We start from the raw sequence: 23090 nt of genomic DNA on the forward strand, positions 1-23090 counted from the left end.
AAAACAGGCGCCTTCTGCGATGTCTGCGCCATTTGTGCCTACTCTTGTTTGAGTGCATCCTGTCTGCGCGGCTGCAACACTTTGCACTTTTTGATAAAAGGAGGTGGGCAGACTGTGGACATTACTTGCGGAGCACTGATTAGGTGCATGAGAGCGCAAAACTATGCACCGTCATGAAAAATTAAGATTTTGTTGCGCTGGGCTGTATTATTTATCTATATCTCATCTATGGGTTGGGGAAGAGGCATTTAGGGGTTAGGTGACTGTTTACTGGGTTTGCACAGCATTATTCTTAACACAAAAGAATTTTACATGTACTCAGGAGGTGTCAGGAGTCATCCTATATCATCAATGTCATCACCATTACTCTGTAATGATTCACTAAGCATTGATTTTTCAACACTGTAGTGCGATGGTATTGATGGGTGTGCCACTAATATTCCCTGTTATTTTTTGTTAAAATGTGTCAAGCTGAAGTAGTTTGATTGAAACATCTCTGCAAATAGATGGTTGTTCGATCTTTGTCCTTTTATGATTAGAATGCATACAAACATGTATATAAATACAACACTTGGGGAAAGTTTCAAGGAAGGCAATAAATGGCAACATTCCATTTTGAATTTTATTGATTAAATCTGGAAAAAAATATAAACGCCCAGACCCGCATTTCCAAAACATTTCACACCTTTTATTTATTGTACACTGTAAATAGAAACAAATAGGAAACTCAAAATAATTTTCTTGAGTACTGCACTCAACACATGACTGTACAACATTATATAATGCCCAGCTCTACAATGTAACCCTCCATGTATAAACTAAATAATATTTTATTAATGTAGAACACTTTCCTGTAAGAGATACTATGTTATTATGATACAATACAGCAATTTCTCATTGTCCCACAAAACACACTGAGGACCTCCAGGAAAATGTGAAAAAAAGGTAATGCTACCAATAGCAATAAAGCAGGTGCTTGTTTTCATTGTCTACAATGTACTACAACATGTTTGATGTATGAGCTGTTTTTCACATACAGGTGGGATTGACAGTTTGACAGGAGCCTCACAAATCACTATTCTGTGCCATTGTTAACATTTAGATGTTCGAAATGGATACTTGGATGCCTAGTTCTTCCTACTTTAAACTTGTCTATATTTTTTGCTGCCGTTAACTTTGCAATGCTCTGGCTACAGGTTGTTATAACCCTTCATCTACTGCTTGTCCGAATCCTCCGTTTTGAAGAATGGATGTAATAGCAGCCCTGACCTTCATCAAACGCATCCTAAAATGACAGCATTTGATTGGTTGCTGTGGGCAACACCATGTTTTCTACGTTGTTACTCGTGAAACTGTGAGAGAAAGATACAACCTTCCACTGGATCATAAACATTATAAAATAATGCAAAAATAAACTAGATGGGATCTTATGGAAATTGCTTCTTATATAAAGCAGTACGAGAAGAGAATCAATCAGGGTTTGGCTTACAGTACAGTAATCATTTATCTTCTTTCCTTCTTCTGCTTCATCAGCTTCTTGCTTTCTTCTCTTCTCCTTTTATTGACTGGGTTCCGTGGATCATATATCTCAAACGTGTCTTCGTCTTGCATGGTGGCATCTTTTACCTTACGACTTTTCTCATCAAACTGAAGCACATGAGACATCCTGAAAAATTATAATAATAAATTAAGATGTAAGTAATAATGTGGAAAGTACTGGTAATACATTCCCCTATTATCAACTTTCATTTATATTGCGCAGCATACTCCATAGCGCTTTATGATTGGGGACAAACAGATATAAAACAAGACTGGCTATTACAGACAAAGCGGTAGGAAGATTCTGCTCGCAAGCTTACAACCTATAGAAACTATAATTAAGGTCAAATTAATATAAAAATGACAATGTACAATGCACTACAGAGATACTAGATGCTATAAATTATCCTGACTGGTGCTTAACGCCTTACTTTACATGTATTTAATGATAGGAAAGTTAAAGATGTGTGGTAATATTGATATTTCATTGGGGCAAAGTTTAAGCATATAGATACTGCACATGTATACAGTATATAAATAGTAGCTTGATGAATGTAAAAGTTTTACAGGATCCATCTTACATTTAAATATGAAGTGTTCTTCGGTATAAGTAAATTCCAGGCATGGTTATTGAAATGGAGTAGTCCTCCCACATTCAACCAAAACTGTGCAACAAGAGCGAAACGCGTGTGTCCATCATGAGTTTTTTTTTTTAAAGTCAAAAGATTGAGATGTATGTTTTGTCCACAGGGTTATAATTACAGATTATTCTGCCTTAGGAGACAGATATATAGAAATAAAAATACATTCTTGAAATTTAATGCAGTTAGCGAGAGAATCTCTGTCTTATAACTTTGCGACTGATACTGTATCTATGCCAAAGAGACTTTGTTGAAGTTTACTCCATGGTGAACCATTTAATCACTTCTGAAGGCATTAGAGGACAAATTGCATTATTTCTACATTACTTTCACATTAAATATATATTTTTCTAGGAATCAAATGTTTCTCTCGTTCAACACCATTTATTCAACTGTCTGAAAATAATATAAAAATTATACTATATCTATCATATATATGTATAGGAACCACATTGCCATTGTGCAGCTAGAACTGTTTCTCTACAGTTATACAATCCCATGTATAAAGTTTTCTGTTGGTTATCTGCACACATCTAATGTAGGTCCCTCCTGTAACACAGCCCAGCTGGAAAATCTGCATTGACTCATTTTCACCACTACCCTCCATTGTAGTGCCACTTGAAAAATTACTTAGTACACCCACATAATTGGGTCTCATGATGCAGGATAGCAGAACTCTCCTATGTCAATACACTATGTTGTTAGGATGTCATGGAGATGGAGTGAGGAATATTGTTTTCCTCACTCCAATCAATAGCTGTAATGTGCATCCTTAGACTGCACACATGCACTCTCCAGAGGCACACATTAAACCGTTTAAGATTTCACCCACTTGGGAGACTGTAACACAAAAGGACTCTAGGTAATTTTTATTGTTTTGAGCAACAGCGATCTTTAAGGGAAGTCTTCGCGACAGCCAACGATTTTCTTATGTATGACCTGGCTGGACGGATTTTATGAACCACATGTGATATTGTGCGGACAGACTGGTTCTGTACTCTAGTGGCATACATCTACACTGGCATCATTCTTTGTGAGCAGGGAGAGATCAGTGTGAATCAGGTTTTATCTTGGCCTCGTCAGTCACCAATAAGGGATCCTTACACATTACATATACTACTCGTGTCTAATTGATCTCTGCAGTCACTGAATAGAGTACACTCGCCAATTTTTTTTTTATCATACACAAAACTATCCTGAGATTACCCTATATCAATACATCAACCATACACAAGGTGTAGCACTTGGTTTGATACATATTTTCTGTAAGAACATCTCCCTCTTCCATATCGTGACAGAGCCTCAAGTTGCGGCCACTTAGCAAATTGCAGAGCAAATTAGAATGCTATACTATATAAATAAAGTATTTTACTTATGTAACTAAACTAGTGGCCAGCTGAGTTTTTAACAGTTTGACAAACTTGGCCTTGTAATAGTAATGGCTGTGCAATTGTACCCCATTCCCTGCCCCTTTTCTCTTTTGTGCCCTGCTATGAAAATCCAATAACATGTATTTTAAAAACTATTAAAACTGTACTCTTATTTTACTCTACAAAGAGATACTAACTACTGTTCACTGTTAATTGGAAAACAAAATAAAAAATCTAAGAACAAAAAATATTAGTAATTACCATAAAATGGAATGTAGGAATTACACACAAAAACTTTCTGAAATAAATATGACTTTGGAAATTCGGGAATATATCAACTATTGCTATCTATTATAAGTATGCTTTCTACATTGAGAAAATCCAGTAATAACATGTGAAATTGTATTTAGTATTCATTTATAACAATCTACATGTAGTAGTGCTTCAACAATTCTGAAGTAGTTTGACATTTGTTATAGAAATATATATAACCCAAAAAGGTTCATTTACAAAAGTGAAAAAGCCCAGTGCAAATATGGTCTTGTTCCATAAGGCACCTATATTTGTGGAAATGCATCGTTCTCTACAGATAATCACATGTACTGACCTGACCTGAAGGAATTGGGTGCATTGGAATCATACATTGCTGAGTGAGCCTAGTTTTGCACCCACATGCAAATATGATATTTCATTTTGTGGGATGGCATTATTTAATGAGATCAAGGGGTAGAGAGATGTATTTTGGGTTCCATGCTTTTTCCACCTCTCTCTGGGGTGTTGGAGATTGGATCTATTCCTACACTGTCAATAGGAAGCATGCAGTACATTTGTGGAAAACACATTTGACGGCACATTTTGACCAACATAATAAAAAAAAAACTAAAGCACACAAAAGCTGACATGTAATAGACATTTGTCCTATCACTCCCATGAGTAAGTTAAGACTTAGGCCATACTGAGCAGTAGTTTATCAAAAGTGTAGAAGTGGGTGAAGCTGGAATTTCAGCTGACTATTTCCACCATGTGGTTTTTCAGGTGGATTCACAAACTCACAAAACTAATTGTAGATTGCAAGATTTTGGAAGTGGGGGGCAACTTGAAATGTGCTAATTGAAAAATTAGGCATACTTCTATACAAATAAGCAGTGTGGGCCTCCTTTTTTGAGTTTTTTTTTAAAACAAACAATAATTAACAGCATAGACAAAACTTTGTGCCCAAAGCTTCCCTGAATCAGTGTACTATGTACTTAATAAGTGTTGCCATAGAGCTCCATTGTGTTTTACAGACCACTAACACGTCTGAACGCTGCAGACAACGGACACTCATGTGAGCAGTGTGTGTACAGCTCGTTGTTTACATGATTTTAGGCGATCAAAATCAGAGCATGTTCAATAGGCTTTAAAGCAGTAATGGGCAACTGGCGGCCTCAGGGCCACATGAGGCCCTTCGAGCCCCCCCCTGCTCATTCTTGGTTTATTGTCGGATTGGTTTGTTATAGCTTGTAACACATGTTTGACATGTCTGCTGATATCTTATAACAGATAGGCGTCTCTTTCTTTGATTAAATGTATTGTTTCTAAGTTAGTACTGAGATTAAGGGTACTGTGCGGCCCTTTTGAAAGCTAGAGGACCAACCCATGCGGCCCTGAAGTGCTTTAACTTGCCTGTCATTGCTTTAAATACTTTAAATTTAAATACTTTATTCATGATGAATAAAAATCTTTGTTTATTAAGAATTGGGGGTTGCCAAAGAAGCATACTGAATAAGTATTTTAAATATGTACTGGGACGGAACAATGTCAGTAAACACTGCAGTTACACACTGATCATCACTGAAACGTGTCTTAATTGGTTTTTGTTTTGGTTAAACAAAGGCTGAAAAATGAGATGTATTTTAACTTGGAGATTTTCTTTGGCCGGGCTGGTGTGTCACGTTGCCTGGAATCTTCTAAACTAATCCCTACTGCAGTGACACCTACAAATGAGGCAGAGCTGATCAGCTGCAGGCTTCCTCACTACAAGTACAGCCAAGAACGTCTTCATTACTCTTGCAGATGTTACTTTACACCACTGGGGATTCATTCAATGTTTGAAAACACCAGTTTACTCAATTCTTGTAACTGTAGTAAAAAACAAACAAAACATGCATTAATATCTAAAACAGTATTTATGCAGCACATTCTATATTATATACAAAAATGTAATTTTTCCTTACTAGTGTAAAAGTTTTAAAACTTTACAGAATGGCAAGTTTTATATAGCTTATAAGAGAGATACAGCTATACAAGTTGGGCAACTTTAACGCATAGTTGTCTATTCTCCTGGAAGGTGCAGGAGACTCCCATGATAGCAGTGCCACCTTCTGCATCCTGTCCACTATCCTAGTGATGTGGGTGTTGCTTAATCAAGCGATTCAACGCGAATCTCTCCATCATGGACCCGCCCCCGGCTGTAAAAGGTCTAAAATCACGGGCAGTTTTAGTCATGGCGGACGCGGGCACCGCAGCGACTCTTACCTGTCTTCTGCGGGCGTCCCGGCTGTTGCTATGACGTCACTTCCGGTGTATTCGTCCCGGTTGCCTGGGCAACAACCGGGACACTGGGGTTCTCCTGCCACCGCGCCCGGCCAGCTGTCAAACAGCCGGGCGCGTGCGCGCAGGTCTGTACAAGACCAACCACTCAGGGCTGCGAGTTAATTAGCAGCTGCACACTCTCCCCTCATTTGTTAGCACAGCCATGTATTTATTAGGCTACTCCTGGGGATTCTGTTAGGGCTCTTCCCTGATTGGCTTATAGGACTATTTAAGGCAGTGAGGACTGAGCCTCACTGCCGGTTATAGCGTTCTGTCCCAGTACTGCTGCCTGCTCCTATGCTATTGTTTGGTGTTAAACCTTAGATTGATTGCCTGTGTATGACCTTTGCCTGTCCCTGGATTCTGAACCATTGCCTGTGACCCCGACTTATTGCCTGTATCCGGATTCTGAACCATTGCCTGTGACCTCAACTTATTGCCTGTACCCGGATTCTGAACCGTTGCCTGTGACCCTGCTGGTACCCAACATCTCTGGCCTGTCTCTATTCCGTGGCTACCTCCTGTACCTGTACGCGGCCGTGTGAGTATAAAGTTATACTGCTTTGAGTTTAAGTCCTGGGGGCCTCTGAGTACCTGTGAGCATAACCAGTCTCTACGGGAAAGGCGGCTGCTAAAGGTGAAGACCTCTTCTACCTGTTCTATAAGTTTATACCGCACTGGTTGCTGTAACACAGAGGAGGGTGGCCACGCGGGAACTTCCCTCCGGGAGATCAAAAAATGTTGGTAATTATGCTCTACCCCACTGGTCTTTCTTTTTAAATGCAGGTGTTGTTTTAATTGATAGTGAAGTATCCTTTCTTCATCTACACAATGTATTATTTAGATGTGGCCTGCTTTTAGCCCTAGGGGATGAATGCAAGAAATCATTTATACTAGCAGCATCATTCCAGCCCCTCTGTCCACTCATCTACCCTCCAAGTAGACCAAAGCAATACTCAGGCATCATCCTGCCCTGGTGTAATGGACACAACAGGATAATTTTTCTCTTCATACCCCACAGTGGTTGTAGGGGATGGGGGACACAAAAAATGCACATTGAGGCTCTGAGGAAAAAAGATAAGTCTCCTAGTGGGGAACTTCTACCGTTACAACGGTAAAAAATCACTGCTTGATTTTCCTCTCGCCTCTATTGGGTGCGAGGAAAAATTGAACAGAGATTTCTGCTAAAATATCTGGCGCAAAGTGTCTCCAGAATGCACGCAGATACTTTGCGGCTAATTGAATTCCCCCCCCCCCTCGAAGGCGTATTATACATGAGACACATTTACAGACACGCCTTTACTATACTCTGCCAACGTTAGAACGCCCCTCCCTCCCCTGTACCGCCAATCATGGTGCATATCAGCATAAGTGCCAGAATCATGTAAGTCTGGTACATAGGTTTATATGGGTTCAACCACTTTATGCTTTCACGCAAGATACACTATGCAAACTAACGTACATCCCACTCTACATCAGCCCCATAATCTTTTCTGTTAATTTTGAATGAGGACGTGAAATACACAGAGCTTATATGTATATTCCCGCAAAGTACTGTAAATATCTGAAACAACTATTCCTCACTTAAGTATGAAAGTAAACGCTTGGTAAGATTATCCCAAAATGTTCACGATTTAACTGAACAGTGATTCATAACTTTCATGACTATGATGTAATACTTCAGGGAAATGTGCCAGACAGAAGAAAATGAATGCAAAGCACATAAAATGTCACATGCAAAAAAAATTCCAATATATATCATGCTTTGCACTTTGACCCCTGTGGTCCAGGTTAATATATGCACTAAATTTTGACCTACTGTGTGTTTGTTTTCAATTATCCAGGGGCAAGGATCCTTTCCTTATGCATATTCTTGTATATATGGCTCCATTAACTGTATTCTTGTAAATTATTTCCGATGCTCATACAGGAGCATTTTAGAAAAGTTAAACTACAGTAAATATATATATATATATATATATATATATATATATATATATATATACACATACACACACACACGTAAATGGTTACATACATAACATACGAGGTATCAGAGAATTATATAATTTTTTTGTACTCTGAGCCTTCCTCTAATACATGTTTAAAGACATGGAAGTTACAAAATAAACTATTTTCTTAATTCCAAAAATAGAGAAATAGGAAGACATTTGCGACAACTGTTTGAAGTTATTATACTAAACAAACTGGTCCATGGCAGACATATTTTAACCTGTCTGTTTTTACACACACACAAAAAAAATATCAACGTTTTTATTTAAAACACTGAACAGAACCCTTAAGAACTATTTATTGTATACCTAGTGTGCGATATTATAATACTTATGGATTTCTGCCCAGAACTCATACATTTAACATTTCCTTTCTTGTAACAAAACAAACAAAATAAATAGTTCCAAAAGCTTTTTTTTTTTTAAATTCTTCATCTGTTTGTCTTTCAACGTGTTTGACTCACTAAATTTTTTAAACAAAACAGCTATTGTGATTTTCAGCATAATAAACTCCTGACCTATATATACCTCCATAAATCACAAGTTTCAGTAGACTGAAAGGCAGACATAATTGTACAATGTCCAATGAAAACACAAACATACACAATGTAAAAAAAACTGTGTGTTAATGTCACTTTGTAAAGGGAGCGCATTTTGCAACTTTTTAAATTTGGTTTAAAAATATTTGTATTTCTCTGTGAAGAACACAGAACTTTCTGATGTCAATAAGAAAGTGAATAATAGCAGCGAGTACTGTATAGGAAGTCGACAGTAAAGCGCTACGGAATCTGCTGGCGCTATATAAATAAATGATGATGTTACTTCTTTTATTTACAGAACAATACTATGCTGATAAAGGGGATCTGCACCTTCAATTGTCCTTAACTTATCAGCTTGCACATATCCTTTTCCATTTTTATTAAATTTTAATAGCTCTATTCTGTGCAACCTAGGTGAAAGATTCCTGCCATAATACACTAATCCATTGACTGTCTCAATACACACATGATCATTTGGTGATCATGTCTTTGTGAATGATAAAAACAGTAGCAATATTTTACATTTGCAGCTTCCTGTAAAAATGGTATGAGATATATTGTATGGAAATCTGTTATCCTTAAAGTTCTGAAAAATGGGAAAAAAAAAAGTAAATTATTGCTGCATTTTGGCGATTTCGGTACATGGACAGGCATGATCACCAAGCACAGTGCTCCAAATTATGGAAAATAAATCCTTCTCTGGAAACCCTTAAATCCTACGTTTATCTGTAACCCATATATCACATACATACACGTCTATTAGCTTGGATCATGAAATGTCTGTCTATAAGGCAGGGTTCCATATGGATCTATTTTTCTTTTCAGACGGAAGAAGGAGCCAATGAATAGGAGCAGAACTGTGGCAGAATATAAATATAACAGGTTTGCCATTATATATATATGCTATAGAAACATTTCCAAAACCACGAGTTTATATAAAAAATAAAAAAAAAATGAAAGAAAAATCTCCCAGTTTAGTCTTGTGTGATGTTGTTGCTATTTCTGTCTGTGGAAAGCTCCCATGTTTTAGCAGACATGAGCTAGTATATTAACAATATGGGACAACCAGGGCAGATAACACTGTTTGATACTTCCCAAATAAAAGTAAATGCACCAGATCATGTAGCATCTATGTGAGTATGCTGTGGCTTGATGTAAGTGGTGACCGGAGATTGTGGTGCTACTCTAAGGCACTTCGACTTTTTATACTGATTCATGTTCCAATGCTAGTCCATGTGTGTAGAATATCCTGCGTGAAATAGCTCTGCGCATGCTCATAAATGGACCTTACACTAGTGAACGCAATTTCATGCAATTCATGCCCGAACTCAAATGACACTTACGAATTGAGATGCGGAATGGGGGAGAGAAGAGTCGGACTAACATAGACAATGGACAGGAAGGGCGTTCCAACGTGGATGCAGACTACTCAAGTCCAGTTTTTCTCGTAGATACGCTTGGTTTCACCCACTACAAAAATGCTGATAAAAATGATATTGCTGTCTGACACTGCATTTTCTTTGCTTTAAAAAGTACATGTGCCACTAGCTAGCAGAGAACATATATATTTATCGGAGATAGACCATAAAAATGCATTGTATTTCCAGTACACATTGAAAGCATCTTGATTTATGTAGTTAATGAAAACAAACATTTAAAACAAACAAATATTTCTATAAATGAATATACTGTTAAGAATTGTACTTTAATTTGATGTTAGTCTTTTTTTAATGGGTATTTATGTGACCTTATATTGTACATATGCATGTGTGTATACTGCAGTCTGTTGTGTGTGTCTACGTATTGGAAGTACTATTTAGCTAAAGTGTACTTGCACTCAGATTCAAATCCAAATATATCTTGAGATACGTTTGGATTTGAATACAGTGGGAACTACACACAAGTTCCGTGCTGTACTTTAAACCGCAACTTCCGTGAAAGCTACGTTCTGACTTTTTTCAAGCCCACAGCAGGGGCGCACGCAGGGGGGATTTCTGGTTCTCCAGAAACCCCTCTCCTCCGCGAAAGAACGGGTGGTAAACATTGCCGTTACACAGCAGCACTGTACTGTAAAGCAGCCGCGGTGCTGTCAAAGAAGCGTCCGCGACAGTGCTGAATTGTTCTTTGACAGCGCCGAGGCTGCTGTACAATTCAGCATCGCTGAAATGGAGCTGCTGTGCATGTGCGGCTGCATGCTCAGCAGCTCTATATATACTCACTGTTCTGCAAATAACTTGATCTGCATTACCAAGCTATCCGTGTATAATTTGTCTGGTTTTTGTATTATTTTGTTTTTTATTAGTAAAAAAAAAGTGGCCTTCAACCTATGGTCTGTATCCAAGGCAGCATTCATTAGGTTAATGCCTTATATGTACACTTGCTCCCCCCGGTGGGATGTGCAATAATAGCAACGCAGCAACCAATTTAATACCATCTTGCCATTGAATATAATTGGGGCCCGGGTAAAGGCAAGGGGAGAAGAAAGAAATAATTCAACAGTGGACGTATTCAAGGTGGCATCATACTGGATACTGACCTGATTGTTACAAGTGGCACACAGCTTTTTTGGAATGGCTTCGGGATTGCGCAGGCGGTGAAACATTTTATAGCCAGAAGAATTCCATTGTGTTTTAAGCACAGAAGTAATTTTTGGTCCAAACTAACATTGCAAATATACATTCTGGTCATTTCTTCAAAAGACCAGCACCATTCCAATATTTCCCATTTGGTCTACGAGGTTTTTTTTTTTTTTTAAGTAATGAGTACGGTACCTTAACGAATTGTTTTTATTTATTTTTTTGTCAGATCAGTCACACTCCATAATATTTTCAGCAAACAAAAAAAACCAAACAAACCTGATGCCCGTGTAAGATCTAGATATAAACAGCATGTGATCTCCTATAGAGCCATTTAGCACAGCTTTACTGATAATTCCAGATTGTGGAGCACAGTTGACAGATAATCTTACCTTTCCATCAGACACTGTTTAACCAACTGTATTTTGTTTCCTCTCCCGCCTGACGAGCGAAAGGAGCCCGTCCCTTTGAGGCAGGTTTTAGACACAGCCTGAATAGCTTACATTTTCAGTCCAGACTTGATTTCCAGTGTCTGACCTCTAATGACCTTAATTCCCTGAGTGAGGCTCAACAGCTACTTAATATATCATATTTTATTTTCAAGTTTTATAGCAGCTCTTTGTGGACAACTTCAGCGCACATTCTTTACTGTGTTTGGGTTTTCTGACAGTCTGGGGAGGACAGAGGGAAGCTGATTGTGATGGAGCTCAACTTGTAAAAGTAAAAGTGATAAATGAACAACTGCATAATGTGCTTGGAGAAAACGACCTCAGATGGAACAAATAGGAATAAAAAGGTATTAAACTGTTCACTTAAAAACATTAAATGTATCAATATTATGTGCATATACTGGTGATTATTCCCATTGTTAAATAACATTTTGCAACATGTTTGGTAGACAAAAGTATTTTTTCAGTAAACAGTGGGCACAGTACTGTACAGTGTGTACCCATCACCTACACATTAAGAGGTCATTTAACAAAGCACAAAACGTCCGACTTGTATTGCAAAAACCAGCTTTGCAACCACCTCGACTACCACCAAGGCACACGGGTTTGTGGAGCAAGATGGTGGCATCTGCGGAAGAACAGACGTTTGAACAGGCAGTAAGGAGCTGAAATCGAGTTTTGCAGACCAGTGCTCGAACAAGACTTTTTTTTAAAAATAATGGGGCTGAGATGGCACTTTTTAGGTGCGATCATTGATGTGTGGAGCGAGTACGAACACTTTCGCTCTGCAAAATTACATAGTTTTACTCCAGCTTTGATCTGACAGTCTCCGGGTCTTATAACGGGTCTGATTCATTAAGGAAAAAAAATGAGTATGTTTTCTCCTCCACAAAACCATATTACAATGCAAGGGGTACAAATTAGTTTATTATTTTGCTCATAAAGAAAATACAGACTTTTTTTTGTCATGTAGCACCCAAATACTTGATAGCTTTATTTTTACACTGAAGTTTAAAGTTGATCTAGGACATGCTAGAACTATAAATCTGTCCCCACATTTTTAATTTACCTCCCCCTCCAAAGCAACATGGTTTTGCTGAGGTGCAAAGTTACTGCCTTTCTTTTTTTTTGCTTTGCTCTCCTTAATGACTCAGGCCCAATATATTTAATCTAGTGCCCATTGTACACCTCCGTATTATGATTCAGAGGAGAAGAGCATTTTTTGCTGTGAGTAATGTAAGTAGTAAAAAGCTTCACAGGCACAAATGTGATGCATATAATGAAAACACTACTGCTGCACCCTCACCCTCATGATTCAAAGTAGAACTTTGATGTCTTTTCTACTACAGAGCAGAGCTTCTCTAGAGCCTTTTCTGCCTCTCCGCACACCTAAGCGCACTTCTAACTTGTGGAGGTGCTTCTAAAGTGTGCAGAGTAGGTACACACTTTGACATGCACAGATTAGAGGTGGCTCAGGTTGGAGACAGTGGGCTGTGCAGTAGTAGGGTGTGGCGATGTCACTGCAATAATGGTCTAAGGGGTGAATAAGTTGAAGACTGGTCCTGGTCCCAATGCAGTCCTTTAAGCCCTTTAGGTTTAAGTACATTTAACTGGTTGTTTGTTATTTCAGGGCATGCACAGAGCTGAGCCAAGTATCAGAAGGGTTAAAATATAAGCATGTAATGTAGTAACGTTTGACTTATATACAAATTAAACAATACAATAAACATTCCAAGTTCGCAGCGAGCACAGTGTTGAATATGCTACCACAGTGTTTTCCCTAACCCAATGAAAATAACTAGTTAGTCTATTGGGCAACAGTTTCCATATACTTTAGGTATAAGAGTGAAAAGTAAAGCCATATGTTCCAGGATTAACAGTCTGCAATAAATGCATCTCTTTTTCAGACAAGCTTTTTGCCTATTACAAATCACAGAAAGCACATAAAACTTTAAGCTGCATTTTCCTAATTCAATTACATGCTTACAATTTTCAGGTCCTTTCCTAAATTTCAAATGACAGAATAAAGCAGTCAATCCTTGTTTAAAGTGAAAGTTTAGTTTTGCAGATCTAAGTTTATTCTAACAATATGTATGGAGTAACTCATTTTGCTCCTGCCTTGAGATAGCCAGGAGGTACTGAATATGATAAAATCTGACAATGGCTATTGACATGCTAGAATGTAACATGAGATCATTTTATAAGAAAGCATGGCTACTCTTGCTGTTGTACAATAAATTATAATGTATATTGTGTGATGCAGACCAACTCCAGTACCACTCCTATGCCTCAGCTAATAGAAGAAGGAGATTAAGATGTTACGCTGGTGCCAGACAAGGGGGTAGGAGTCCCAGGATCTCAAAATCTGTGCAATGATCTCCTTCACTTACCAACCCTAATAAACACACAACATAATATGCAGCCCAAATAACCAACATGCAGCCCCCACAAGACACTGTATGTCCCCATGACCAGCATATTCTCTACTGCCCATTGCTTAGCTTCATTTACATACCAAAAGAACACCAGAAACCAGAGCCTGGCAAGAGGAACAGACAGGGGAAGGGTACACAAGGAGAAAGATATCCAGATTCTTCTTGCAGTAAGACTGTGTGGCAGATTTATCAAACCTTCTGAAAAGGAAAAGTGGAGGTGTTGCACATAGCAACATATCAGATTGTAGCTATAATTTATCTAGTACATTCTAGAACATATTAGCTTGAATCTGATTGGTTGCTATGGGCAACACTTTCACTTTTCCTTTTCAGAGAGTTTGATAAATCTACCCTTGTACTGTGCTGTCTTTTGGGGAGAACTAATCTAGTTATTGTTGTTTTAAGGAGCATTATTTTCTATAGTTAGGATTTTGTAATGTTTGTTTTCTTATTTATTTGTACATACATGTATTACACCTGTAAATCAAATGAAGCATATTATTGATACAAATATATAAAGAATAATAAACTAGGGATAGCTACATAACAATGATTTTAAGGAAGGAAGAACAATTAGTTATTTGGTATTACACAATAGGTTTGTAAAGAGGAGATCATAATTCACTACCGATAAGAGGTGAGAGATCGTTGGGAAGTATTACAAGTTGAAGAATCTTTTCTGGTAAGTATTACAAATTGAGGAAATTTTAGGGAGTGTTACAAGATGAGGTACCTTTGTCTGGGAAAAAAATGAATAATTCTAAAAGAAAATTTTCCCAAGGTTGAGTCAATATATTTCCACTTTAACATTTGTTTGCTTGACAATATTACACAGTATGCAGGCTATATGAGACATCTACAATTGATGTGATAACTTAAAGTATGACGTTTCAATTTCCTTGGTAACCAGCACAGAGCAAGTACAGTACTACTTGTACATGGTTTACAGGCACTCGGCAACAATAAACCTGCCCTATATGTACGATTGTGATGTTTCACATTGTCGGTTATTCTATCTCATGTAAATTCTATTTGAAGTGTAGTAAACATTCATTTCATAAATGATCATGTTTTCACATTCTCAAACTAAATAGCGCTGCAATAGCAAAACCTGATAATGTGTATTAGAATAATTAGCACTATATTACAGTAAAATAACAGTTTTCCATATCATCATTATCATAAATGTAAATAAAAGATAGCTCGGACTTGAAACTCCTATAGACAGCAGACACAGGATAGCTGTGTTTAGAATTCTGACTAGGCCGTAACTGGTGTCAGATTTTCTACAATCTAAACACAGTTTATTGCAAATCTGATTTACATTATTATTCAATTTGCGATACTAAATTACTAAACTAAAAATGAGATTAAAAATATTAGTTATTTTCAGTTTCATAATAGTTCATATAACGATGTTTAGCTTCATTCTAAGTTCTAGAGAGCTCAACCTTCTTGCCTACTATTTTGATGTATGTTTCAGCATTTTATTTCCATTGCAAGACAATGTGCAAAAGAAAACTTTGTAGGAGAGATAAGGAGCTCTTTGCTGGCCCCTATTGAATTGTGACTATACAGTATTCCAGGGAGCCCTCTAGTGGTCAGTGAACTGCCAAAATGATGAGCGAAACAAAGTGGTTACTCTGCTTATCTGGGGACATCATCAATTGTCAGACACCCCTTACAAACATCTTTCACATAACATTTTGCTTTTTAAAATGTAAGAAAACATATAAAATGATGACTGAAAATGTATTATATGTGAATGAAATGTGCTTAGACACTGCTTATTCAAGAACAAATAAGTCATACCACAGATTTGCAAACAGTGGCTGTCAATTGGAGTAGTATTTGCACTTACTAAACATTGGCAAAAGCTTTCACATATACCTTATCTGGATGAACATACAGTTCCCCGGTATGTACTATTGTATATAGTAGAATGTACAAAATTATTGTATTATACACAGGTTTAAAACCTCTTAAATTTATAAAGCATAAAATAGTTCTTATCTGCAGGAGCCATTTGTTACACTGAAGTTTGCACACCGACATCATACTACTAAGTTCTTTTGACACTTGGATGCTTATTATGGTGTAAAGAGCAATTATATTCCATAGCATTCAGTTAAGACCTATTAGCAGTCCAGTATACCCAGACGAATGAAAGCTGCACTCTAATTGGTTGAAGCATATTATTGCTATTTTCACCATGTTTATAAATAAGTACCTTTCTGAGCATTGTAATCAGAATGTAATCACAAGCTTATTAATCCTACACATCTTTCTCAAAGTGTAATTGCAGATGTGACTCTGCCTCATACACAATTAATAGAATAGTTATACATTTTATTAAATTGTCTATGTAAGTAGATTCCAAAAATCAACATAATTTGCATATATGTGAAGTGATATAAATTGTGTTTATTATTCTTTTATTGCTTAGAATATTAGGACTGGTCCACACAAGTGTTTTTCCAGTTTTGCTTCCTCTTTGGCAACTGCCTGAGAAGTCGCGCAGCACAAATATTTAGTGATCTTTCTGCCGCATTGTTCTGCTGTCCACACGCGTAGCAGTAATAAACGTGTTTTTGAGGAGAAAATGTCAAAACCATTTTCTGCAGGACTCCTCATAGACGTTTACATCACTGCAGTCTGAGAGGACAGGAGAGGTGATGGGGCACAGAAATCTATGTCAGCTGTTTTAGCAAACTGTGTTGTTTAGAATGCAGTTTTAGAAACCGCTTGTGAGGATGAGCCCAGAGTGCAGTGTCTGCCTGTGCAGCTGGGGTACTATTGTTTACTTTGTGTACAGTCGGCAGAATGTTGCGTTTTCAGACATCACTTTTTGTCTGCTTACCGAGCTCACAACATAGTAGGCTGCCTTTCTATTAGTTATTTTCGTAAGAGTTTTCCTATCCCGGGGCGCACGTAGGATTTTAAAAGGGGGGATTTCCCCCTTTTAAAATCCTGCGTGCGCCCCTGGATAGGAAAAAAAACAGAGAGAGCTGCTGCGCATTTCGGTGGCACTGTATTGTACAGCAGCCGCAGCGCTGTCAAAGAAGCGTCCGCGGCGGTGCTGTATTGTAGTACAATACAGCACCACCGCGAACGCTTCTTTGACAGTGCCGTGGCTGCTGTACAGTACAGTGCCGCTATGTAGGGGCACTGTTTAGCCACCAATCTTCACGGAGGGGTTTCTGGAGAACCTGTGTGCGCCCCTGCTATCAATCTTATCTGTGAGTAATAATCCTATCACAGTAGAATAATTTGGAGGTATGGCCTCATGTCAGTGTGTGGACAGAATGCAGAGTTACAAAAAAAAATAAAAAAAATATTAAAGAGCAGCCATAGCGGGCAACACTACAACAATATGTGGGAGATTTAATTTGATGCGGAACATCCGCGGAGACACCTTGCGCTCATCTTTTTTATCGCACCCCATAGAAGTGCGAGAAAAATGAGTGGAGATTTGTACCATAACTGTCGGCAATGTGCTCAGCTGGATGATGTCTGCGTGCCACATCGCCGCAAACTAGTCTCTCTCTATGTCTAGCATACGCTTTCCCCAGTACTAGACACAATTAAACAAATAACATTTGTGAGTGCAATTCTGGTGTCTTTACAGCTGGACAACTATAATTAAAATGTAAATAATTTAAAAGGACTAATGTTGATCTGAGAAATATTTTTCTTGTATTTTATCCTACCAGATTATATCAGAAGACAATGCAGCAAATGTGAAACTAGAAACCGTAAACATGAAGGCATTAAAATTGGGCTATGGACATTAAACCTACTTTCTGGAACATAAGACACATCCAGCCTAGACAAGCCTGTATATGTTTTATACATAAAGTTCTATCTGGAATGTCTGACCATTTTTTTTTCCTCGTACCAAAACATATGTCTAGAATTAACTGTAATTGAAAAGGACTCAGACTCTTTAGCAATCAAGAAAAATGCTGTAGTTGGTCATTTTTGTCAGGTATGATATTTTATAAAGAGGGTTGTTTAATCAATCTGTGTTTATCGCTGGAGAAGAGACATAATATGGAATGTACATTATATGTGTCTAGGACACAGTGTTAGATTTCATGTGTAAAATAATCCATCAAGCTTCAATATATCAGTAGTGGAAGACAGAGCTTAAAAATGAAAAACCCTTGTATCAAATGCAATCTAAATACATTAAGTACACGGTCATGGGATATATAGATACACGTGAATAAGGACAGGGGTATTGGGAAGGAGAAAAACGGCTATATTTATAGTTAAGGATTAAAATAAGAGGTTGATTGGGAAACTGTGGTAAAAAAAATATAGTTAAATGACCCCTGAGGCAGTAAACTACATTCCAGAACAGTTTACTTAACAGCCCTGGCTGGTATTTTTCTTGTGGCAAAGGTGGTAATTGCTAGTCCAAGCATATGAAATTTATGTAGTCATATGCAATGAGTGAGTAAGTTCACAAAGAGTTTATTTAAAGGCTTTCAACGTATTCTATGATATGCTTCCATGTGGAAGTCAACTCAATGGTTGTGAACACTGTAAAAAAATAAGTTAACTAAAAGTAAAAATAATTAATTAAAATAAAAAATATAGTTAACCTTTGTTCACTTTTTTTGTAGCCTTTTTAAACTCAGAGGGGGGATTCAATTAGATGCGACATGACCAGCATGTTCTTTTCTGTGTGGAACATAAAGAAAGTAATTAAATTAAAAGACTTGCAGTAATGATTGCGTCTGAATATAGGGCTTAATTTGCTCATTTTTGCTCACCTCCTAAGAATATACTTAACAAAATTAACACTAAGGCAGTTATACAAGTACCTGAATAAATCTTTTAGTTGGTTAGATACAGTCTCTAACAAAGAATCCAACAGTAACTGCTACTGAAAGATCCGATTTCAGAGGCAAATAGCTTTAGGGCATTTGAAAACAGCTGGTGACAGATTACATATGTAGAGGGCTACGTTTCAAAAAAGAGATGCTTAAAGCTGCACTAACACCTACACACTACAATTTACTAACCTCTCTCTAACCCAGAGCCCCGCAGACTCTTCTGTGGAGCCATTTTTCCTTGGCTCAGTTGTTATTTTCACAGCCCTGGCCAAGAACTGATGTATTGCAGCTTTTGATTGGTCCTCTGACTTACATACCAACTGCTCTGCCATTTTAAACTGGCATACGGAATAAATTTGTCAACATATCTTCAGGAGAAATCCAACTTCTGCAGAAGAGATTTGGATACTACATAACATCTAAAATCATTCATCCAACAGAAGACGTTCCCAGGTCAATGTTATATGGATTTTTCAAGGAAGGATGTAGCAAATAGATAGGGCACTTTGTCAGGGATAGTCGTCTCTAGCCACTCCCTGATTTTACATGTTATCATATAATCTAACAGTAAAAACAATATGTCACCTCTATTTTGACAGGAAATCTCTCCTAACTACCTTTACCAGTCACAAACCACACTCTGCGCACTCGTGACTTGGAAGTGTTTACTGTATGGGGCTACACACAATTCCAGCACTCAATCTTCCACTCACCTATCGCACAGGTTACAGATTCGCCAAATTGCCCCCACGCAACCACACCCACTTCGATTTTCCCACCATCTGTTGAATAAGGGCAATAGGATCCTAATATACTTTTCCAACCTGGCACACAATGAGCACTCCCTGTTACCCACAGGTTAGCAAGGCACACACCAGCAATCAAAGGGTTTACACTTACCACCTCAAGGCTCTGTGACACAAATGTACATGCAGGAACACACTAGGCTTGGTATACAGATGTTCTAACCATTCACACATCAGCGTTTAAAGGGTTAGCATAGTCAAGTAATCTTCATAAAAGGCTGTGAGTGAAATCATTTAGAGCAATAAGAACAGCACTTATTACATTTTTAGATTTAAAATACAAAAGGTACAATGTTTACAGGTAATAAAAACAATTAGGAAGGCATGACATATATAAACAAAACTTATAAAATAAAATAATAAATTGGCAGAATATAAACTTAAATATGAGTTGTATAATCTGCGCCAAAGGAAATTGGCTTGGAAGATGGACAGCTTATCAATGTGGATTGATTCCCAAAAGTCTGATAATTTCAAATGGTTATCATTCACATCCGTTCCTGCCCCAGCAGAGCTTCAAGTCTAAACATAGAAAAAATATCCACAAGCTCTCCCCTTTACTATATACTGGTTTCTGTTTTATACTTGGATTACATATACAGTATATACATATACATACCGGGAGCTCTATGACTGGTCACATCTCTCTCTCTACTCAATAGCTCCCAAGCCTGCAAAAGCACTGACACTTCTCCTTAACAGCATTATAGCTAGACGGCACACCAACACTTTTTCATTCTTTTACTCAACAGCTCTACAACCTGACATCACACTGACACCTCTCATTCTTCCACTGCAGTCTACGATCACACTGACCCATTTCATTCTTTTACTATCCTGCCATCACACTGACTCATCTCATTCTTCTACTATCCTGCCATAACAATGACCCATCTCATTCTTCTATTATCTTGCCATCACACTGACTCATCTCATTCTTCCACTGCAGTCTACCATCACATTGACCCATTTCATTCTTTTACTATCCTGCCATCACACTGACTCATCTCATTCTTCTACTATCCTGCCATAACAATGACCCATCTCATTCTTCTACTATCCTGCCATCACACTGACTCATCTCATTCTTCTACTATCCTGCCATAACAATGACACCTCTCATTCTTCCACTGCAGTTTACCATCACACTGATATCACTCATTCTTCCACTATTCAGTTTTCCATCACATTGACAGCTATCATTCTTCCATTAACCAGCCTACCATCACAATGAAACCTTTATTTCACTATTCAGCCAGCCATAGCAACCATATTTGTCCTGAGAGCGTACAGATGCTGCTCTTCCCCTTTTTTTACAGTCTTGTCTACTGGCTTCTATGGTGCCTAAAGTAAGCTGTATTGGTCGGGCACGAGCTACTGATTGGTAAAACAGTAAATATTGCTTAGTTAAGTGTAAATTTAAATAAATGCTTAGTAAAGTGCACTCTAAAGATATATCTTTTTAGCTGGACAAGAAAGGTTTATTTTCTACAAATGTTTAGCAAATATGAGTATAATCTCTTATGTACCGTATTTACCTTGATACAATATATCCATTTGTGATGTAATTTTCCCAAGGTATTAATTATAACATACAGCAAAGGTTTATTGGGACCAAATGTACTGGTGGAATGCTTGCCCGCAATAAGCTTCACTCAGCAAGAGCCATAAATTACATGAATTGAAAAATGAGGTAGCATTAGAGTTTAAGTCTGTATACAATAAGTAATGGATATTGCCATGCTACAAATAATTCAATTAAAAGTGCACAGATTATAAAAGTACATTTTGCCTAGGGCACCTGCACTGCTTCTAGGTGGAGGATATAATGAGTCATTAGCTAATGTGGCACATGTGATATGAATTGGATATATGTAGTTTTGTGACAGAATAAACTTTTTTTTAAATAAATAGCACATTATTTTTAAATAATTAATTTTGACTTGTCTCGGTCTATCTTGATATAACATATGACACTTATACAAAATGCTTATATATTCATAAATTCCTGTAAACAATATATGTCCACCCAACTTTCTCTGTGACTTGTAATGTGCTTATAATTTACAGTATAATATTTATTTCCAAATCCCTCCTGTTAGTCTTATTGATGAGAATTTTCTCACAATACAACAGTTCATAGGTGCAGTGTAATGATACAAGAGTATCACATATTTGGGGAAGTGGTCAGGTCAGAGCTCAGTAAGCATTAAACATCAGGCAAAGGAGAAGCAGTCACAAATCCTTAAAGTCATTAATAGGCCGTACAGAAATAGCATAAAATAAAGGGAACAGGTAAACAAAATATATTTCTGAAGCTGCAGTGCTTGTAAAGCAGCAACGTACGGTTTAAAAGATTAAAATACATCCAACACGATCGCTAAACATCTGACATGTACCGTAGATTTCTGTGTATGCATATTCCTCAACACTGAGAAATACTATGTTTTTTCATAACAGTTTAGTTTAAATAATTTAAACAAGACATTAAATTCATCGGTTTCTACTAATACAGAATACATTATAAAATATTTATTCTGTAAAGAGAAACCATTATCTCAGCTCTTTAATAAGCACCAAGTAAAAGGTATGCAATGTCTACAGAGCAACCTTCAAAAGACAGGATTAAGATCCTATTCAATATATCCTGCGATGATTAAAACAGCTTTGCAGCACTCAAAGTTCCTGTTCATTCAGACAGAACTGGGCAACAGATGCTTTTCTAGTAGACTGTCAGTACTTCCCTGTATGTTACAGGATCTATGACTCCCGCACACACTGAAATTCACTTACAAAGAAAAATGGCCTCCTGCTAATCTGTTTAGTAGTCACATCCCTCTTATAAGAAAAAGAAAGCAGTATTATTATTATCAATATAATAAATAAAAAAAAAAAAATGTTTAACTAGGGGAAAAAAAATGCACTAGGGTTTAGGTATTCAACGTATATCTGTAGGAAAGCATACTAACTCACATGCAAGAGCATCTCTAACATGTAAAGCAAAAACAGTACTAGTAGCAATCTAGTATAAGCTGACCTATGACAAATATAGCATGACTAATACAACCCCCTGCTTTACAGCTAACCTACTGTAGCTGTAATGTCTGCAGGGCTGGAAATATATCACTCACCATACATCAGGGGATTCAAAGTCCAGGTAAGAATAACATGCCTTGGAGGTTCTTATAGTACATATTATTGTGGTACAAAATACTGGAACACTAAGACAAGCTCTTGGATTGGAGAACTACTAGTGACCAAGAAGGGATAAGCATAGACCAAGGAGCTGACTCACTAAATAATGA

The 23090-nt window shown here is 37.5% G+C and overlaps 1 protein-coding gene across 1 annotated transcript in view; it reads right to left on the reverse strand.

Annotated features, from left to right (window-relative positions):
* Positions 1-604: 604 nt before the first annotated feature.
* CWC27 (CWC27 spliceosome associated cyclophilin) overlaps positions 605-23090 on the reverse strand; it is a 176547-nt gene continuing 154061 nt past the window's right edge. The window contains exon 14 of the mRNA XM_075182902.1: positions 605-1666. Coding sequence (XP_075039003.1) covers positions 1504-1666 — 163 coding nt within the window. The 3' untranslated portion in view covers positions 605-1503. The remainder of the gene's footprint in view (positions 1667-23090) is intronic.

This window comes from Mixophyes fleayi, chromosome 1 (assembly GCF_038048845.1).
Source record: "Mixophyes fleayi isolate aMixFle1 chromosome 1, aMixFle1.hap1, whole genome shotgun sequence".
Lineage (NCBI taxonomy): Eukaryota > Metazoa > Chordata > Amphibia > Anura > Limnodynastidae > Mixophyes > Mixophyes fleayi.